The sequence below is a fragment of the Equus asinus genome, chromosome 15 (assembly GCF_041296235.1).
Source record: "Equus asinus isolate D_3611 breed Donkey chromosome 15, EquAss-T2T_v2, whole genome shotgun sequence".
In the NCBI taxonomy this organism is placed as follows: Eukaryota; Metazoa; Chordata; class Mammalia; order Perissodactyla; family Equidae; genus Equus; species Equus asinus.
The window spans coordinates 36,248,520-36,267,384 of record NC_091804.1 but is presented as its reverse complement, the minus strand read 5'-3'; the positions used below and the strand labels follow the sequence as shown (position 1 = coordinate 36,267,384).

The window sequence follows — 18,865 nt, the reverse complement described above, 5'->3', positions numbered from 1 at the left end:
TTTGTTCTGTTGCTTTCATGTTGCGTGTGTGTGAGTGTGTATTGTGAGAGTGTATACCTGCAAGTGTGTGTGTGCAAGTGTGTCCGAGTACATGTGTTTGAAAGGTGTGTGTTAGTATGTCTGTGTATAATGTGTGTGAGTTATATGTATACAAGTGTGTATTCAAAAGCGTATGTGTGTATGAAGCTAATAGTTGTGTCTGTGTAAGAAAGTATTGCATGTGAGTGTGTGTGAGTGTGTAATTGAGTGAGTGTATGGAGTATTGCGTGTGTAACTGTGAGTTATCTGTGTGAGCACATCGGCATGAGCACGTGTGAGTGTGTGTGTGTTGGTGCACTGTTTGCTGAGCCCACACCCGCACTGTGGCCACATCCATGTCTCCTGGGCGGCCTCCTGAACGTGCATGAGCCTGGCCTCTGCCTGTGGCGGGGCCTCCATACCAGCCGGCAGCTGGTGGGGGGGCGTCCCTGGCCTCACCCTCCTTCACCCGCAGGTGTGATCCGGACGGCTGTGCCTGACCTTGACCGCGAGAGCCAGGAGCGCTATGAGGTGGTGATCCAGGCCACAGACATGGCGGGCCAGCTGGGCGGCCTCTCTGGCTCCACCACCGTCACCATCGTGGTCACCGACGTCAACGACAACCCGCCCCGTTTCCCACAGAGTGAGTGAGACCTTCCCAGAGGGAGCTGGTCGCGTCTGTGCGTCTGTCTGTTCGCCCATCCAAGCCACCCACTGCCCCAGCACCCCTTCCACTGGGCTCCCATGTGGGGGGACCAGTATGGGTGTCTGTTCATCCTTCCAACCACACGCTTACCCCAAGCTTCCCTTTAGTCTTTCCACCAAAACAGAGACTCTCATCTGTCTGTCTGTCTATCCACCCAAGTCACCCACTTACCCCCAGGCCCCTCCAGCCATGCTTCTTACGGAGGAGGCCTCAAAGGCGTCTGATTTGGGGTATATCCCAGTAACGTGGCTACCTTCCCACCCATCACCTTGCTTCCAGCCAGGGGTGAGCCCCCACTTGCCCACCCCCCACCCCCTCACTGGCCCTTGCACACACCCCTATGCCACTTATTCCCCGTGATCTGCCACTGACCCAGGCTTGCAAAGGGAAGGGGTGGGATGACAGAGGCTGCAGCCACACCTAGGCCAAGAATTGTGCGTGGAGAAGCTGAGGTCCGGAGTGACAGGTCTTTCCCTCCCCCAGGCAGCCCGGGGGGCAGGATCCTGTGCTTCTGAACTAGAAGGTCCTCCCACTCTGCCTCTCCTGGCACAACAGGGGCTGGGGGGCTCTCTGGCCCAGTCCCCCACCTTCCCGTCAGCCCAGCCAGCCCCTCTATCCCAGACTCAGGGCGAGAGCCGCGCCGGGGAAGCCACCGAAGCTGGCAGAGACTGAATGCCGTGGGGAGCTGGGCTGATTCCTATCGGGCGAGTCATTACTCGAGGTCTGCTGCTCTCACATTAGGCCCCGCCACAGGGGACTGACCCCCGCGAGATAAGGGAATCCAATCCCTTAGCTGAGGGAGCAGCATCACTGCGGCCTAGCGCCTCAGCCCAGACGCAGAGCGGGGCGGGCAGAGCCCGGCAGCCAGCTCCACGTCGCCAGGGAGCCTGGCACAGAAGCCCCCCGCCCGCTCCCCCAGCCAACCCCACCCACTGATGGGGAGGCTTCAAAGCCCCATGTGGAGGGGTGGGGGCCACCCAGTCTTCTGCCCACTTGTGCCAGGCTCTGTGCCAGCTCTGAGCTGGAAGGGGTGGGGCCAGGGCCCCCGGAAGACTCTTGCTTATTCATTCATTTATTCATCCTTTATTTCTTTATTTTTAACATTACTGTGAAATATAGCACACAAACAGAAGGGTGTAAAATATAAATGTTCAGTTCAAGGCAGACACACCAACCCAGACCTCAGAAGCCCCCACAGGCCCTTTCCCAATCCCCCTCAACCCTTCCTCCAGAGTCATGCACCATCTGCTTCTGTGATCATCACCACGTACTTTCCTTGAGGGTCTGCTCACCTATGTAGGCATCGCCTAACACTATAGTTTAATTTCACCTGTTTTTTTAACCTTATATAAATAGAATCATACAATCCAAATTATTTGTATCTGGCTTTTTTGTCTCTCAAAATTATGTTTATGAAATCATATGTTGTTGTTTGCAGCTATAATTTATTCTTTTTCCTTGCTGTATACTATTCCATCATTTATCTATTCTACTGTTGATGGACATTTGGGTTGTTTCCGGTTCAGCCTATTATGGAGGATACTGCTTTGAACCTGGTCCTGTTTTGCATGCGTGTTTCTAGTGTACATACAAAGGAGTAGAATCGCTGGCTCGTGGGATAGACTCATCTTCAACTTTACTAAATAAAGTCAAACTGCCCCCCCCCACAAAGAAATGCATGTGTCTTTGTACCACATCCTCGCCAACACTTGGTATTGTCACTCTTTAATTTGTGTTAATCTGCTGAGTGTGTACCGGTAACTCATGTTGCTTTTCATTCATCCACACACTAGTCACTCACACATTCCATTTCTGCGACAGGCTGGGGTCCTGCCAGGCCCTGAGAATGCCTGATGAATAAGAGATGTGGTCCCTGCCTTCCTGGAGCCCCTCACACCTGAGAAAGAGAGAGAGAGAGAGAGAATAAAGAGAAAATGATGAGGAAATGCAGTAATCCTTACAACGAGATAAGCTTGGGGACCCTGGGCGCACAGGAGCAGAACCTGGAGGTCTGGGAAGGCCCCCTGGAGGAGGTCACATTCAGTGACACTAAAGGGAGAGTGAGAATACAGGAGGCAAAGGCAGAGAGGAGAATAAAGAGAGGGAACACCTGGAGGTGAGACAGAGCAAGTCGTATTTAAGGAAAGACAAGAACTTCAGCCAAGAGTCGGGGGAAGAGTAGGGCATGGGGCTGCAGGAGGCAGCAGGGGCCAGGCAGAAGTGTCTTGTAGGGCAGCCCGAGGGGCTGGTCCAACTCCATCCCAAGGAGCTATGGCAGGGCTTAAAGCAGGGGGTGGCATGGTCAGCTTGTGCTTTAGAAAGAGCCCCCCTGGCTGCTGTGTGAGGATGAATCAGAGGTGGCCACTCCGCCCAAGGGGTCTCTGGACTTACCGGGCCCCTAGCACCACATCCCCATCTCCACAGCCCCTGCTTCACCTGCACTGACCCATCCTTTAGCCAATCATCCTCACCTGGACCTCAGCTCTGAGAGGAGAGCAGGGTACTGTTTGTGTCCCATCTGACCTCGTTCCTTCTGTGTCTCCCCTCTAGCCAAATGCCATTCTTCAAACATGCCAGGCATTGCACCCACCTCAGGGCCTTTGCACCTGCTGTTTCCTCTGTCTGGAATGCTCTTTCCCAGACATCTGCTTGGCTCCCTCCCTCACCTCCTCCTGACTTTTGCAAAACTGTCATCTTCTCAGAAGGGCCTTTGTTGACCACCCTCCTTAAAGTTCCACACACACCCTCATCGGCACTCCCCCAGCCTCCTGCTCCTGCTGTGTTTTTCTCCAAGTACCTGGCACCATTTGACATACTGCATGTTTTACTGAGTCTTTCTCTTCCCATTAAGAGGAAAGCAGTGTGAGAGCTCAGATTTGGGCCCATTCGCTTGTTGCTGAAACCCCAGTACGTACACCTGCATCCGGGACTTCAAAGGTGCTCAGTGAATATGTGGAAATGAAGGAATCAATGTCATTAACATCAACAGAAAAACCAGCATGAGGCCCCACCATTTCAGTACAATTTGTTCCCTTTATTGAGCAGCTACCACATGCCAGGCGTCTAACATGCGCCATCATCTGGGTTTCTTGTAACAGTAACAGTACTGTTAGGAAGGCACTGTTGCTATCCCCATTCTACAGATGAGGGCACCAAGGCTCAGGATTGCACAGCCAGGACTGACTCCAGACCTTAGCCTTGATCACTGTCCTCCTCTGTCCCCCTCACTGGGCAGATGGGGAAACTGAGGTGCAAAAAACTGCAGGCACTTTCCCAATCAATCAGCAAATAAACCAAGGTCAGAGTTAGGCCCCTCCTCTTTGCACTGCCTCCCACATTTCTGCAGAGAACACGGCTCTCCCAGCGCCCACCCATGCTGGCCAAGCTGGGAGCCCCCTGCAGACACTGCCCTCCCTCAGCCCATCTGGGCCCCCCTCTTGCCTCCCCTGGGGCTGGTGGAAGCTGGGGCAGGGGCTGCCCCCGTCCCTGCTCACAGCCGTGTCCCCTGCAGAGATGTACCAGTTCAGCATTCAGGAGTCGGCCCCCATCGGCACGGCCGTGGGACGAGTGAAGGCCGAGGACTCGGACGTGGGCGAGAACACGGACATGACTTACCACCTCAAGGAGGAGAGCGGCAGCGGCGGCCACGTGTTCAAGGTCACCACGGACAGCGACACTCAGGAGGCCATCATCGTAGTGCAGAAGGTGCGGCTGCCCCAGGAGGGGTGGGGGAGGCAGGCCCCAGGGTGGGGGTCGGGGAGGCCTCTGAGCCACCAAATACCCTCACCCACTCCACTCTGGGGATTACGTCTCTCCGGAGACCCAGACCAACCCGGGGAAACACTGATGGTATCATTCCCATTCTACAAATGAGAAAATGAGGCACAGAGAGGTTAAGTAACTTGTCCAAGGCTGCACAGCTAGTTGTCAGAGCCAGGATTTAATCCAGATTTGAAGCTGTGCTCTTAAACACTGCAGTGTGCTACTTCAAGTCCATACTAGTGCGAAGCACTCATCATCTCCTTTAATCCTCACGCTTCCCTCTGAAGGAAACATCATTATGCCCATTTTTCCAAGCAATGAACAGGCTCAGAGAGGTAAAAGGGGCTGACCAAGATCACACCTGTAGGGGCTCGAGTCGGGATTTGAACCCAGGTCTGGGGACTCCAAGGAGTCTAACGGCCCCCACCTCCTGCCCCCACTGGCTAACCCAGGAACCAGAAGCCAAAACTGCAAACTCAGCCATCCCTAGGGAAGGGGACAGAGGTCAAATAAAGAAGCAAAAATGCATCTTCCAGGACTTGGTCATGGGCTTGACGACTCAGAGCCACACGGGCCTTTGAGACTGTCCACTCCAGCCCTGCTCTCCCACAGGAGGTCTAAATCCCCTGAATTGGTCCGCAAATGAGTGCAGCCCTTTGTATACCTCTGGGTATGGGATGCTCACTCCTTACCATTGTCCAGCTCTTTCTCCTCCCATTCAGCCAGAATCCATCTCCCTAAATCGACTCCTATCAGCCTGGGCTCTGCCCTCTGGGACCCACAGAAACAGCTGCCCCTGACGGCCCTTCATTCACTCGTTAAGTACATGTGACCCGCTCTCCGCCTGGCCTTGAGGCTTTGAGGACAGAGAAAACTCCCAGTGTCTTCAGCTCCTCCCTAGAGGATAATAACATAATAGCTAATACTTATAACAAAGTGTCTACAGGTGCCAGGCGCCCTTCCACTACTTTCCATGTATTAACTCACCCAACCTCTACAACCCTCTGGGGTCCCATTATTGCCCATTATTAGATGACAAACTGAGGCCTTGAGAAGTTCACTGGGGCATGCATCCAGCAGAGCAGAGGAGGGATGTGGGCCCCCAGTCTGGCTCCAGAAGCCACCCTTTCAAGCATTCTGTGGTTTTCAGCCTTCTGATCTCCATTCGTCCTCCCTGTAAGATGAGCCCATTTCACAGATGGGGAACTGGAGGCCCAGAAGGCCCAGCACCCCAGAGCAGCAGAATCAGGCCCCAGGCCCAGCCTTGGGACTCCAGCCTTGGGCATCTGCTGTCACCCCCAGTACTGCCCTCCCACCCCCCACCCCCGCCTCCTCCTGCCAGCTCCAGCGGTGGCGCCTGAGGTGTCTCTGTGGAGTCAGCGCTGGCTCAGGGAGTGGAGCCCCCGCCTGATTGATGACCTGGCTCCAGAGCCCACTGCTCACTCCCAGACCAGGCCACCGCCCGCCTCCCTGCTTCCTGGTTCCCCAGGCAACAGCACAGAGGAAGGAGGCAGCCGGTTTGCTGCTGGGGGAGGTGGGGGTCTGAGAGGAAGGAAGGGTCCCCTTCCTCTAGGAAGGCCCCCCCAGCCCTCAGATAGCTCCCCCCACACAAGGGAGGGACCTGCAGCCCCGCCAGGGCAATTTCTCTTTGCTGCCAGGCATTGTCCTCAGAGGGCCGGGGTCCACACGCAGCCCAGGAGCTCAGTCATCACAGGGTTGCCCATGAGCACTGCTGGTGAGAAGCCAGGCTCAGCCGGGGCTCAGGCGGACCTCGGAGGAAAGCTCTCAGGCAGCCTGGCTTACAGGCTCCACTCACACCAGTTGCTGCCGCCTATGCACCATGGAAGGTCTCCTGTGACCCACCCAACGGAGGCCCAGAGAGGCTAAACAGATCACTCACAGACACACAGCTGGTCAGCAGCAGATCCAGGGCTCTTTCCTCTCCGAGACTTAGAAACCGCACTGCCTGGGTTTGAATCCCACCTCCCCCGGTGACTGACTGCTAAGCGACCTTGGGCAAGTTACAGAACCTTCCGGGCCTCAATTTTCTCATGTGTAAAATAAGATAATAATAAACAAGCCTGTAGGGATGTTGTAAAATCAGATGAGTTAGTATATTGAAAGCATAGCACACAGCAAGTGCTTTGTGAATTAATAAGTTGACAAAATGCCCGAACATACCGTGCTGGGAGGCGCAAAGCTGTGTGTCCCTAGGCAAGACTGTCCCCCCCCCCCCCCCCCCCCCCCCGGCCCCTTCCCCCCGCCCCTTCCCCCCGCAGTCTTCGCTTTCTCCGCCTGTAACCCGAGAGGGCTGGTCTGGGCGTCAGACAGCCAGTCCCGGGCGTAGCCCCACTCTGGGCGCCCCTGCTGAGTAAGGTGTGACCTTGGGCCAGCCGCGCCCCGCTGGGCAGACCCCAGCCCACTCACCGGCCCCCCGCTCCCTCCCGCAGCGCCTGGACTTCGAGTCCCAGCCCGTGCACACCGTGGTCCTGGAGGCCCTCAACAAGTTCGTGGACCCCCGCTTCGCCGACCTGGGCACATTCCGCGACCAGGCGATCGTGCGCGTGGCCGTGACCGACGTGGACGAGCCCCCCGAGTTCCGGCCGCCCTCCGGCCTCCTGGAGGTGCAGGAGGACGCGCAGGTGGGCTCCCTGGTCGGCGTGGTGACGGCGCGGGACCCCGACGCCGCCAACCGGCCCGTCCGGTGAGACCCCCGCCCGGGGCCACGCCTGCTGCCTGCTCTCCCGCCAGCGCCCGCGGACAGCCTGCGGGCAGGGGGGAGGGGCGGGTGGGGGAAGAGGTGGACGCAGAGATGGAGAGAAACAGGCCGGGGCCAGAGACAAAGGAGACAGATGTGAGAACAGTCACAGCGAGACAAGGGACTCAGGACAGGGAGGGAGAAGCAGGTGTGTCAGACACAGCAGAGTGAACCGGGCTCAGCGCGCGCCCCTCTCTGTCCACACTCGCTGCCTTGCGCTCTCAGTCAGTCCATCCATCCATATGCTGTGCCGCCCCAGTTCCACTCTCTTGCCCCAGCCCTCCCTCTCAACAGCTCCCCCCGGCTCTCCACTAGACGCCCCAAACTCCTCCTGTTCAGGACTGAGCTCCTGGTCTCTCCACCAAAAAGGAAAAAAAAGGCAACGCCAACCTTCCAGTTGTTCAGACATCCTGGACTCCCGTCTTTCTCTCACACCTCCCTCCCATCATCCGGCAGCAAATCCTGTTGTCCCGCTTTAAGACTGTATTCGGACTGTATCCACCTCTTGTCACCACCTCCGCCGCCACCCCCATGCCAGCCACCGCTTTCTCTTGCCTGGGTTACTGCAGTTGCCTCTGCGCTGGTCTCTGCTCCTTTAATCTAGAAGCAGCAGAGGAGCCAGACCCATCCTGCCCGAATGTAAGTCAGAGCGTGGCGCTCCTCTGCTCCAAGCCCTCCGAAGGCCCCTCTCGGGCTCCCAATACAAGATCAAGCCCCCCAAGAACCGCCCCACCCCCCACGCTGTGTGTCCTGGCCTCGCTGTAACCTCTCCAACTCACTCCCCCGCCCTCCTCTCCTGGTCCACGCTGCTCAGCCACACTGCCCCTCACAGCTCCACACCCACACCAACTCCCTCCACCTCAGGGCCCTTGCAAGTGCTGATCCCTCTGCCTAGAATGTTCTCCCTAATATCCCCATGGTTTGTACTGTCGCTTCCTCCAGGTGTTTGCTCAAGAGTCACCTTCCTGGTGAGGCCTTCCCCAACCACTCTTTCTAAAATTTCAACCATCAGCACCACCCCCAGCCCCAACACTTCACACCCTTTTCCTCATTTTCCTCCGTCCTCATCAGCCTTCATAGGATCTAACATGCTACCTGTTTGCTGATGACTTAGTCTGTCTCTCTCCCTAAAAGCTGAGCTCCATGAGGGCGGGATTCATGTCTCTGTGCTCACCTCTGTGTCCTCAGGGCCCAACCCGATGTCCAGCGCTCAGTGGACACTCACTGGCTGCGTGGTGGATGAATGAGACATAAAAATAGAAAAAAGGACTGAGAAAAGAGGCAGAGAGAGACTCACAGAGATGTTGGGAGACCGACAACGAGAGGAAGGGACCAGAGAGAGAGGAGAGCCGGGGAACGAGGACAGAGTCACTGAAAGAGGCCGAGGGACCCGCCTGGCAGCGTGGAAACGGGGAGACTTGGAGAGGAAGCCAGAAGGGGAAAGAGACGCGGGGAGAGCAGCAGAGCAGGGTGGAGGCAGGGGCCGGGAGGGCGCCGACGACAGCGTGATGAAAGGGTTTGGGGTCAGGAGTCCCCGACTGTGGCCCAGGTTGGAAGAACGTCAGATAGAAGCGAAGGGAAGAAAGATTGCAGCAGAAATGGATCCAGAGGAGGAGGTCGGGGTGGGGGAACGGCCGTTGCGGGACACGTGGGAAGGAGATTTGGGAGCTCCTTGCTTCCTCCCTCAAACCCCTGCACATAGTCAGTGAGTGCAACTATGTGCCTAGCTTTGTGCTGAGCATTGGAGAGAAGGGGAAGGAAGGGAAGTTAATTTGAGGGTCTCTGTAACACGTAATTCCAGATGAGTAACATTCCCATCGTCAACTGTGTGAATGGCTCTCTCAGAGTTGCACAGTGCACAGCCTGGGCAACCTTATCTGGCAGCCCTAAGTGAGGATACAAAGATGCCATCCTGCTTAACTGCCCATGGGCCCCCAGACTGGGAGATATCCTCGGGGGTCTGGAAAGACTTCCTGGAAGGGGCAGGAATTGAACTGAGCTGGGTACCTGGGTCTAGTCAGGTGTAAATATGAGGTGAAGGGCATTCCAGGTGGAGGAACAGCTTGTGCAGACGTGTGGAGGCTGAGGAGTGGTGGGTGTGCCTGGAGAAGAGCATACACGATAGATAGCTACAGTGGACTGAGGGAGGTCAGGCAGCAAAAGTCTGATGGGCCTCAATGGCGGGCTGAGGAGCTCACACTGTCCAGGGGTCCCGAGGGTCCAGGCTGCCTCCACCTCTCACTGCCAAAACCCTCCTGCCACTGCCTCTGAGCCCCTCCGCCGCCCTTCCACCCGGGCTGTCGGTACAGTCTGTAAACACCCCGCTCGAACTCTGGCTCGATCCCAGACCTCTCCAGCAGTTTGTCTTTGTCAGAAGCCAAGGCCCAGAGAGGGGAGGAGGCATCCTGGGCTCTCACAGGAGGTAGACCGAGGAGCAGGAGCCGAGTCCTTGCCTCCAGGTCGGTGCTCCTGCCTGCCTGCTCCCTCCTCTCCAGGATGGCTCCCCACACCCCTCTCAGCTTCCCTTCTCTCCTGCTTTCATCTGCCTGAAAGGGCCAACTTTGAAACCTGCTCCTCACCTCCTTTCATCTCGCTTTGCTGGCCCTTCCCTGGGGCTCCTCAGATGTGGAGGCGGTGAGGAGCTCAGACAGGTCCAATTTAACACCACAAACATTTACCCAGCTCCTCCTCCGTGTCCGGCCCTGAGCCAGGCCTGGGGACGCCAGATGACTCAGCCAAGGGCAGAGCTTCGGAGGAGCACCCAGTCTGTAGGGGACCCACGTGGAAATGGGAGGCCAGTGAGGGGCTCGAGGAGGTGGAGAAGGATCCTCAGAGGCCACACCTTCTGCCCGGCTTCTGTCCCAGCTCCCGAGTTCTGAGGGTCATGGAGTCAGTCAGCAACTGTGCATTAGCAATGGCCGGCACCATTCCAGGCACTGGGGAGGGGGAGGCGGCACTGATAAGACCCAGTCCCTGCCCACGCGGGAGTTTGCCTTCTCCTTGGGGGGAGACAGTCAACAAGTGGTTAAACTTTTGTTGACACAACTCAACAAATGGCTAAATGGGATCTTTGCTGATAAGAGCTCAGAAGAAAATGAACAGGGTAGTTAGATAAGGGATTGGGGCCACAGGGGGCTACTGTGGACTGAGCTGAGACCAGAATGATAAAGAGAGAACCAACATGCAGAGATGTGGGGAAGAGCATTTCAGGGAGAGGGAACAGCAAGTGCAAAGGTCCTGAGGCAGGAACAAGCTTGGTGTGTTCCTGGAAATGAAGAAATGAAGTGGCATCCTGGGAGATTTTTGCCCCGCATGGTAGGCACCTGGGAAATACAGAAATGCAGACCTGCAGAGTGCTTTTTCTGAGTCCCTGCACTGGGGAGAGCAGAAAGTGCCTCGTATTCTTGCATTTGCCCCTCAGAGGTATTATACTCATTTCACAGGTGAAGAAACTAAGGATCAGGGAGAAGTGACTGGTTCAGTGTCACTCAGCTTAAAAGGGGAAGGAATGATTTAACCCGTGATTGTCTGCTTCTGGAGTCCATCCTCCTGCCGTTTCACCCCTGCATCTTACTTTTTGTGGTCGGGTGCTCTCCCCTGTGCATAAGGCACAGCGATGAGTCAGACACGGCCGGCAGGCAGGCTGAGCCCCCGTGTGAAGGCATCCAGAGGCGGATCTGTCTGAGTGGGCCGGGCTGGCCCAGGCAGAGGCTTGAGGACCAAGGAGCTCCAGGGAGAGGCAAGGACTCTGTGCACCAAGGAGGGGAGTGGGCACACGCTTCCCCAGGTGGCCCTGGAGCAAGGGTGAAGAGGATGGGGTTGGGATGGGGAGAGGGCGCTCCAGGCTGGAGTCATGGCAAGGGCCAGGTGACAGGAAGGGAATCATGGAGCCAGGAGGCAAAGTCCAGGAGCAGGGAGTTCAACTGGCTGAGCTGACGTGGGGGTCTGGGGGAGGCGGCGATGAGGACAAAGGGGCCCTTGAGGACAAGCGATGAAGTACCTCGAATGTCAGGTGAAGGATGGGACCTTCTCCTTAGGCAGAGGGAAGCACTGGAAGCTTTAGAGGGAGGGAGGAGAGTGCCGGGCTGGGCCCATCCCTGGGCCAGGCAGCCTTGCAGACAGACCCGCTGGGGATCAGCCCAGCCACGGTCGCACCAGCCGCAGCCCCCTCGTGAGCCAACTTTGAACCTCAAAAGCAGGAAAGCGCACGCTGGACTTCGCTTCCTCCCACACTCCACAGTGGGGTGCCGCGGAAAGAATGTGGGCTTCGGCATCAGAGGCAGCCTGGGTCTGAGTGCCAGCTCAGTGATAGAATTGTGGGAGAATCGTGGCACCCACTCCAAGCCTCAGTTTTCCCTTCTCTAAAATGCGGCATCACATCAGTACCTGCCTCATTCATGGGGTTCTGCGTTCGGTGCTCCCAGAGTTGGAGGAAGGATTGCTTGGCACATAGTAGGCCCTCAAGAAATGGACATTACCGTTTTTCTTGGTGGTCTGGACACCATTTCTCCCCTTCACTCTGCAACCAGTACTAACCACATACAATTTTCCAGGCATCCTGTGTGGCTTTGAGTGTGTGCCTTAAAGGGGAGGGGGTTGGAAAAGAGGCACAGACAGACTGGAGTGAGCAGAGAAGAGTCCCTTGATTTTGGGGGGGGGGGGCAGCCCTTTCGTATCTGAAGAGACACCCCCCCACACACCCCTGATAGTAGCTCGGGGAGGGTCTGCCTCGTTCAGCCTGCTGCTTGTATACCCAGGCCCGTGAGCCCACCCACAGGAGCGCCAGGAAACCATACAGGAGAGCCTGCAGCCTTTGGTGTTTATTGTGCTGCGTGAGCTCTATATGCACATATTCATGTGGAGAAGCCACAGGCGCACCCCAGCCGGGAAGCGGCACCCTCCCCTCTTCCCCCACCGCGACACTGACAACAGCAGCATTTTGCGCGCTGTTCCCAGTGTGTGGGAGGGCCGCCGGGCTGGCCCTTAGGAGGGAGCTCTCACACCTGAGGCTCTGGACAGGTGTGGCCTGGAACTTGGCTCTGCCACTAACCAGCCCTTCTGCCCAGGGCAAGGCAGCTGGCTTCTCCGAGCCTCAGTTTCCTCATCTGTAAAACGGGGCTATGACGGGACCTGGGAGGATTTGAGGAGCTTACGCATGTAAAGCCTTCAGACAGACCTGGTGCAAAGTCTTGCTCAGCAAATAAAAAGAAGAGCTAATCCATAGGTCACATGGCAGGTGCCCAGCACTGTCATGAGTGTGTTGTTGGTAGACACTTGTCTAATCTCACAACCACCCTGTGAGGTAGGTGTTATTATTATCGTCTCCATTTTTAAGAGGAGGAAACTGAAGAACAGAGAGATTAAGTGACTTGCCCAAGGTCACACAGCTAGGTTTCAAACCTAGACAGATCCACACTCCTGACCACCATTCCCAGGCCTCCCTTGCACGCGTGCACACGCGCATGCACACACCCACAGTAGCTGACACATACCCACATTCTCCCACTGCGCTCTTCCACCCACACCTCCTCCTGTCCCCTTGCTGCCCTTCAGGTCCTTGGCTGACCAAATGAGAAACAGGATGGTGAGATCTGAGCAGAACCTTCTAGACCCACAGTTGCCTCCTGCCCTTCTCAGACCACTGGCAATGCTCCGACGTCCGTCCCTGGTACCTCCCACCCCCAGGCACACAGACCACACCCTGGGCTAGAGGGATGCCTGTGTCCCCCTTAGCAGACATTTCTGAATAATAATTAGAATAACGGTAGTTCTCGCTCGTGGAGTAATTTTCCTGGAACTCAGCTGGGCACCTTGTCCCCCAGCTAGGCATTTAATCCTCCCGACAACTTGCAAGGTTGGATTAGCACCTTGTTTTTGCTGAAAATTCAGCCTCAAAGATGGAAGCGACCTGCCCGGGGTCATCATGGACCTGGATGCAGCCCCAGGGCTAAGTGGCTGCCTCGTAGTCTTTGCTCTTCCAGCAGCAACCCAGGATCTCACACACAGAGACACACACACTACTCACACATCCAAGGCACACACACACTTTCCACCCTCAACACAAACCAGACACACAGCTCATGCACCTACACATGAGGTGCACAAGCCCACCCCCATCCCCCACGTTAGCCAGGCCACCATCTTTGCCACACGCCAAGCCCCTCCCACCCCTCCCTCCCACTCCCTCGCTGGCTCCCTGAACTGAAGCAAGACCACCTGGGCTCAGCCAGCCACACTGACCTGCAGCCCCAAGTCTTTAGCTGGTTAATGGCTGGTCCCCGCAGCCCCCACCCATGGCCTTGGGAACAGCTGCCTCCACTTAGATTCCAGCCTCCCTCCCTTCCACTCCACGAGGGAACAAAAGAGAAAAACTGGGAGGAGGTGGATGAGGAGGAGGGAGAAGAGAGGAGAGAGATTCGAGCAGCGAGGGAGGAGAAGCCAGAGAAGGCGGTCAGCATCCTCCCGCAAGCCTTGCCTCACGCCTGGCCCCGGCCCGGCGATCAGGAGCCCAGGCTGTGCCACGGCCCTGGCCCTCTCCCGGACCCTGTTCTTCCACCGGTAAAACCAGGAGGAGGTCTCCACAGCGCCTTCCAGCTGAGCCAGCACTCAGAGTGGAGCTCTGCCTCCTCTGGACCCAAATGTCTGACAGGGCCAGGCTGAGGGCCAAGGGGACCCGAGGCTCCATGCATTGCAAGCATCTGGATGCTTCAACAAGCTAGAAAGAACACTGGGTATAGAGTCCCAAATTTGGGTACAAATGCCAATTCTATGAGAGTTCCAGTGCCACCTTGGGCAGGGTCATCACTAGCCCATGTGGCACCTTCACATAAATAAGAAAAAGGCCCTCCTTTGAGAAGGTACTCCCCGGGCTAAGACACATGGCTCAGGAAGCAAAATACTGGCTGGACTTCACTCCCATTTTCCCTCTTCAGCCTGGTACCCTCGTGCAGGACACAACCTGTACAACCATACTTGGCAGCCTTAGGCTTGGCAAGTTTCCTCTCTGTGCCCGAGTATCTTCATCTCTGCAACATGTGGGAGATCAAATCAGCTTCACAGGGTGCCAGCGGGGACCTCTTCTATCTCATTTGCCCCTGTATCCCCAGGGCCTAATACAGAGCAGCACAGAGAAGGCACCCAAGTCATGTCTAGGCACCAAAGAATGAATGGAGGGATGGCTAGAGGAAAAGCAGGCTGCAAACTGTTATACTAGTGGAAGGAATTATCATCGAGGGTCTGAACCTCCCCACACACTTTCATCCAGGGCAGGAGGACCCACGCTGGTCAGGGGCGAGGACGATGCAGGCTTAGCAGCTTAGGGACAGGCAGGAGCATGAAATGGGGACTCAGGAGACTGGCTCTGATGCCCAGTACACCCACATGCTCAGCCCTTTGCAATCTGCCACAAGCCCGCACCTCTGCTACAGCAGTCAACGTGAAAAAACAAGGGCTGTGCCCTAGGTTGGGATCTGTGAACTACCTCATGCAACCCACACCAGTGCGGGGGGAGCCTGAATCACCCCCTTCTCCAGATAAGACAGGCCGAGCAGGTCCAGTGACTTGTGCAATGTCGCACAGGTAGGATAAGTGGCAGCAGATTCAAACCCAGCTCTGACTGCTCTCAGCCCTGTGCAGTCCCACTGGGTGTCATCATCCCCATTCAACAGATGGGGAAACTGAGGCCCAGAGGAGTTTGGTAGCACAGCCAAGGCCCCACTGAAGGGTAATGTCAGGGCTTTGGGCAGTTCCTGCTGGCCTCACCTCCCTGGGCCTCAGTTTCCCACTGGGAGATGGGGAAAGGGCCCCTTTCCTCCTGCCTGCGGGAGGGGCTGGTGGCTCGGGCTGAGTCCTGCCCTGCCCAGCTCCTTTGTTCTCCGGGCACAATGAGCCCTTGCTGGGCATTCGAGGCCTTTGTGGGCCTCGCAGCCTGGCGGCACCCCTGCCCGCGTTATCAGCGCAGGAAGCGGCGGCCGGCGCTGGCGGGGCCTCTCTGGGCCGCCGCCGCCTGAGACATGTGTTGGACACGGGCCTTTCAGGCCTGGAGCCGCTGCACAAAGGCCCGGGAAGAAGGCAGAACAAAGGCCTTTTTCACGCGGCAACTGAAAAGCGGCAGATTAGCCCGCGCGTGCTGCGCAGCCGGGGGAGGGCGGCGGCCAGCCCCCAGACCCAGCCGCGTGTTCTGGTGCCTGACTCCCCCTCCTCCCAGTTCTAACCATTTTGCACCATTCGCATCCCCTGCATAATTCCCAGCCCCCCTCTGTTTGCACTTTCTGTGCCCCCTGCTCGAATGCCAGCCCTGTCCCCCTCTCAAGCCCGAGTCTAGGGTCACTGCTTATAGAAAGATAAGAATCGAATGTCCAGTGAGTGTGAACTCTGTGCCGGGGCCTTTGCCCACTTCCAGCCCTCACAACGGTGGGGTGCAAATTATTAGCCCCTTGACCGTGGTTACCTGTGGTCACGCAGCAGGGACCCGGGGCAGCTGAGACACAAGCCCAGACCCTTTTCCACTCCTCGGTTGGAAAGGGTTCCTCTGCTCCTTGTGTCTCCAGGCAGGTGGTCTGTCTCTTGGGGTGAGGTGAGGTGGGGGGGACATGGGCACGGGCTCCATCTGGCGCAGGGCACCTTCAATCAGCCCCACCCTGTCTCCCTCAGGTACGCCATTGACCGGGACTCGGATTTGGACCAGATCTTTGATATCGATGCGGACACGGGCGCCATTGTGACGGGCAAGGGGCTGGACCGCGAGACGGCGGGCTGGCACAACATCACGGTGCTGGCCATGGAGGCAGGTGAGCGGGGCGGGGGTGGGTGGGGGGGACAAAGAGGAAGAAACTGGGCAAAGATGGCGGGTTGAGGGGAAGCGAAAGCTGATGGGCAGGAACAGGGATCTGGGAAGGATCCCAAGCCAAGAGCGCAGGGCCAGTCTTGAGGCTGACTTTCTTCCCTCAGCATTTATTCAGCACCTACTGTATACTAAGCCCTGTTTTAGAGGCTGGGCATAGTGCTGAACAAGACAGAAAAACCCCCGTCTTCGTGGGGGAGAGCTAGATGGTCAAGAAACTGCGAGAAAACGTGTACATATGTCAGGAGATGTTAAGTGCTAATAAGAAACAGGGAAAGAGAGAGCAGGGGGCGGGGATTGGGAGGAAGAGGGTGTTGTTTCCCTGTGGGGAAGGCCTCTCTGAGAAGGAGATTTCAACAGAGACCTCCATAAAGTGAGAGAGTCATGCCCACCTCTGAGGGAAGAGTGTTCCAAGCAGAAGGAACAGCCAGTGCAAAGGCCCTGAGGTGGTAGGTGGCCTAGCATATTGGAGGAACAGCAAGGAGCCAGTGCAGTTGGCGAGGGCAGAGTGTTCAGCCATTGTAGGGTCTCTGGACTTCCCTCCGAATGAGGTGGGAGCCCCTGGGGAGGTTTAAGCAGAGGAGAGACAGAATGTCTCTGGCTGCTGCGTTGAGAATAGACTGTGTGGGTGGGGAGAGGAACAGCAGGGGCTCAGCGGGAAGCTAAATGCGCTAGTGCCAGGAAGATAAGACCTGGTTATCACCTGGCCCAGGGTGATAACCGATGATAACCATGAGGTGAGAAGTGGTCGGCTTTGGGAGGCAGGCTGACGTTAGAGCCGAGAGGACCAGCGGATGGGCTGACCTGGAGGTGAGAGGTAGAGAGGGTCAAGGACAACTCCAAGGTGCTTGGCTGAGTTTCTGGAAGACAGAGCGTGTGTGTGTGTGTGTGTGTGTGTGTGTGTGTCTGTGTGTCACAGGCATTTTGGTGCTGCTGGGGAGGAGTGTGAGCTGGGAGAGAAAGAGGGAGCCTTAGACATGGGGTTCAGATAAGTAAGGCCACGGAGGGGCATTCACGGAGCTCCGGGAGAGAGGACAGTGCAGTCCAGGGCTCCTCCATCCCCGGAGGGACGCTACCTGCTCTCTAGCTCCCCACCGTCAGCTCTCAAGGTCTCAGGAGCCAGCAGGGCCGCCAGAAGCAATCATGACGACAGGAATACCGAGAGTCTCTGAGCCACGGTGGGCGACATTCCAACTGGCCTCTGCTCCCCTCGGCCCCAGGCCCCTCCCGCCAGCCTTCGTCCTCCTCTGCCTGCCGGCGCCCTCCCACTTTGCAGGCCCCACTGGCCAATTCTGGGCCAAGGAAGTCCCTAAGCTGAAGTTCCCTCCGTCTCTTTCAACTCCAGTTTAAAAGGAAATACAAAGCCGGCTCAAACCTCAGTGCCTGCTGCTCCGTGCCTTTGAATCCACTCCTCCGCCGCATGAAAGGGAGGTAACAGAGGTGGCGGGAGAGGAAGTGGCGGCTGGAGTGGGAGGAAGGGAGCCCCCCCACCACCGCCTGCCTGGTGAACCTGCTCCCTGGGCAGCCAGGGGGTCAGGCCTGGCTGCTGGGCAGAGACGCCTCCTCTCCTCCCCACCAGTGCGGCTCCCCCCGCAGCCTGTCTCATGGCCTGGCGTCCCGCCACTGGCAAGTCCCCTCTTGGGTTAAGCATCGAGCTTCTGCCCAGTGAATCTCCTTCAAAAAGCAGCTAGCATAGCGTACAAAATCTGTAATGCTGCCATTTCACAGGAGAAAGAAAGTGGGGGCACTCTCCCCACTAAACATTGACAATGTTTACCGAATAAATATTCTGGGTTAGCTACTTTCTAGCATGTACTTCCACTGAATCATGATCAGTAACAGATGAGCACCCATTTTACTGATGGGAACATCGAGGCTCAGAGTTACAGGAGACACCCCAGGACGTGCAGCAGCAGAGCTGGGTGTTGGACCAAGCCTGCCCAATTCCCTCCTCGGCGCTGCTGTGTGGGCTCCTTTCCCTGGTGTTCTCTGCTCTCTGAGCCCCACCCCTCCCCCACCCACCACTTCCCGGCAAGCGACCACCGGGAAGGAGGTGAGCCTCTGAAAGGAGAAGGCTGGTCACTGGGCTAAAGACGCCCCTCCCACAACCCCTGCCCAGCCCTCACCCAGGATGTTACTCACAGGGAAATGAATGGATCCCACTTCACAGAGCTGGTCGGAGGGTTGATTAGGGTTAGGCATGGCAAGAGCTTAGCCTAGTACTTAATGAGTGCTCGGTGATCGATACCTGTTGATCTTGACTGTGTGCACTTGACCTAAGGGCCAACTCTGTGCCAGGCACCCTACAGGGGTGTGCTCACTCAATCTTCCCACCCAAGAGGTGTGGATTCTGCCCTCACCCCCATGTGTGGATGAGGAAACTGAGACTCAGAGAGGTGGAGTCATTCGCCCAAATTCCCAGCCCCAGCCTGTCGGACTGCAGAGCCCAGCTCTCGCTCAGAGGCCCCTCAAGTCACATTTCCTTGGTGCCAGGCATGAAGCCAGGAGTGTCAGACAATCCACCTGCTCCAGCTTCTCGCTGTGCCCGAGAGATGAGGACAAAATTATGACCCCCACTTTACAGATGAGGAAACAGAGGTCAGGGAGGACCAGCACTGGCCCCAAGGTCACAGGGCAAGTCCATGCAGAGCCCGAGCTTGACCCCAGACCTCCTGCCTCGCAGCGGCCAGCCCGACCCCGGTGCAATGCCAGTGGGTCTGCCCGCCCGTGCCCTCGTGCTGAAGCGTCCATTTGGCTTCCTCAGAAATGGTGGATGCTC

The 18,865-nt window shown here is 57.0% G+C and overlaps 1 protein-coding gene across 2 annotated transcripts in view; it reads left to right on the top strand.

Moving 5' to 3' along the window:
* CDH22 (cadherin 22) overlaps positions 1-18,865 on the top strand; it is a 123,830-nt gene that overhangs the window by 83,537 nt on the left and 21,428 nt on the right. For both annotated transcript variants that reach the window (XM_044748537.2, XM_070486009.1), the window contains exons 5-8: positions 494-661; positions 4,236-4,429; positions 6,937-7,190; positions 15,897-16,033. In XM_044748537.2, coding sequence (XP_044604472.1) covers positions 494-661; positions 4,236-4,429; positions 6,937-7,190; positions 15,897-16,033 — 753 coding nt within the window. The remainder of the gene's footprint in view (positions 1-493; positions 662-4,235; positions 4,430-6,936; positions 7,191-15,896; positions 16,034-18,865) is intronic.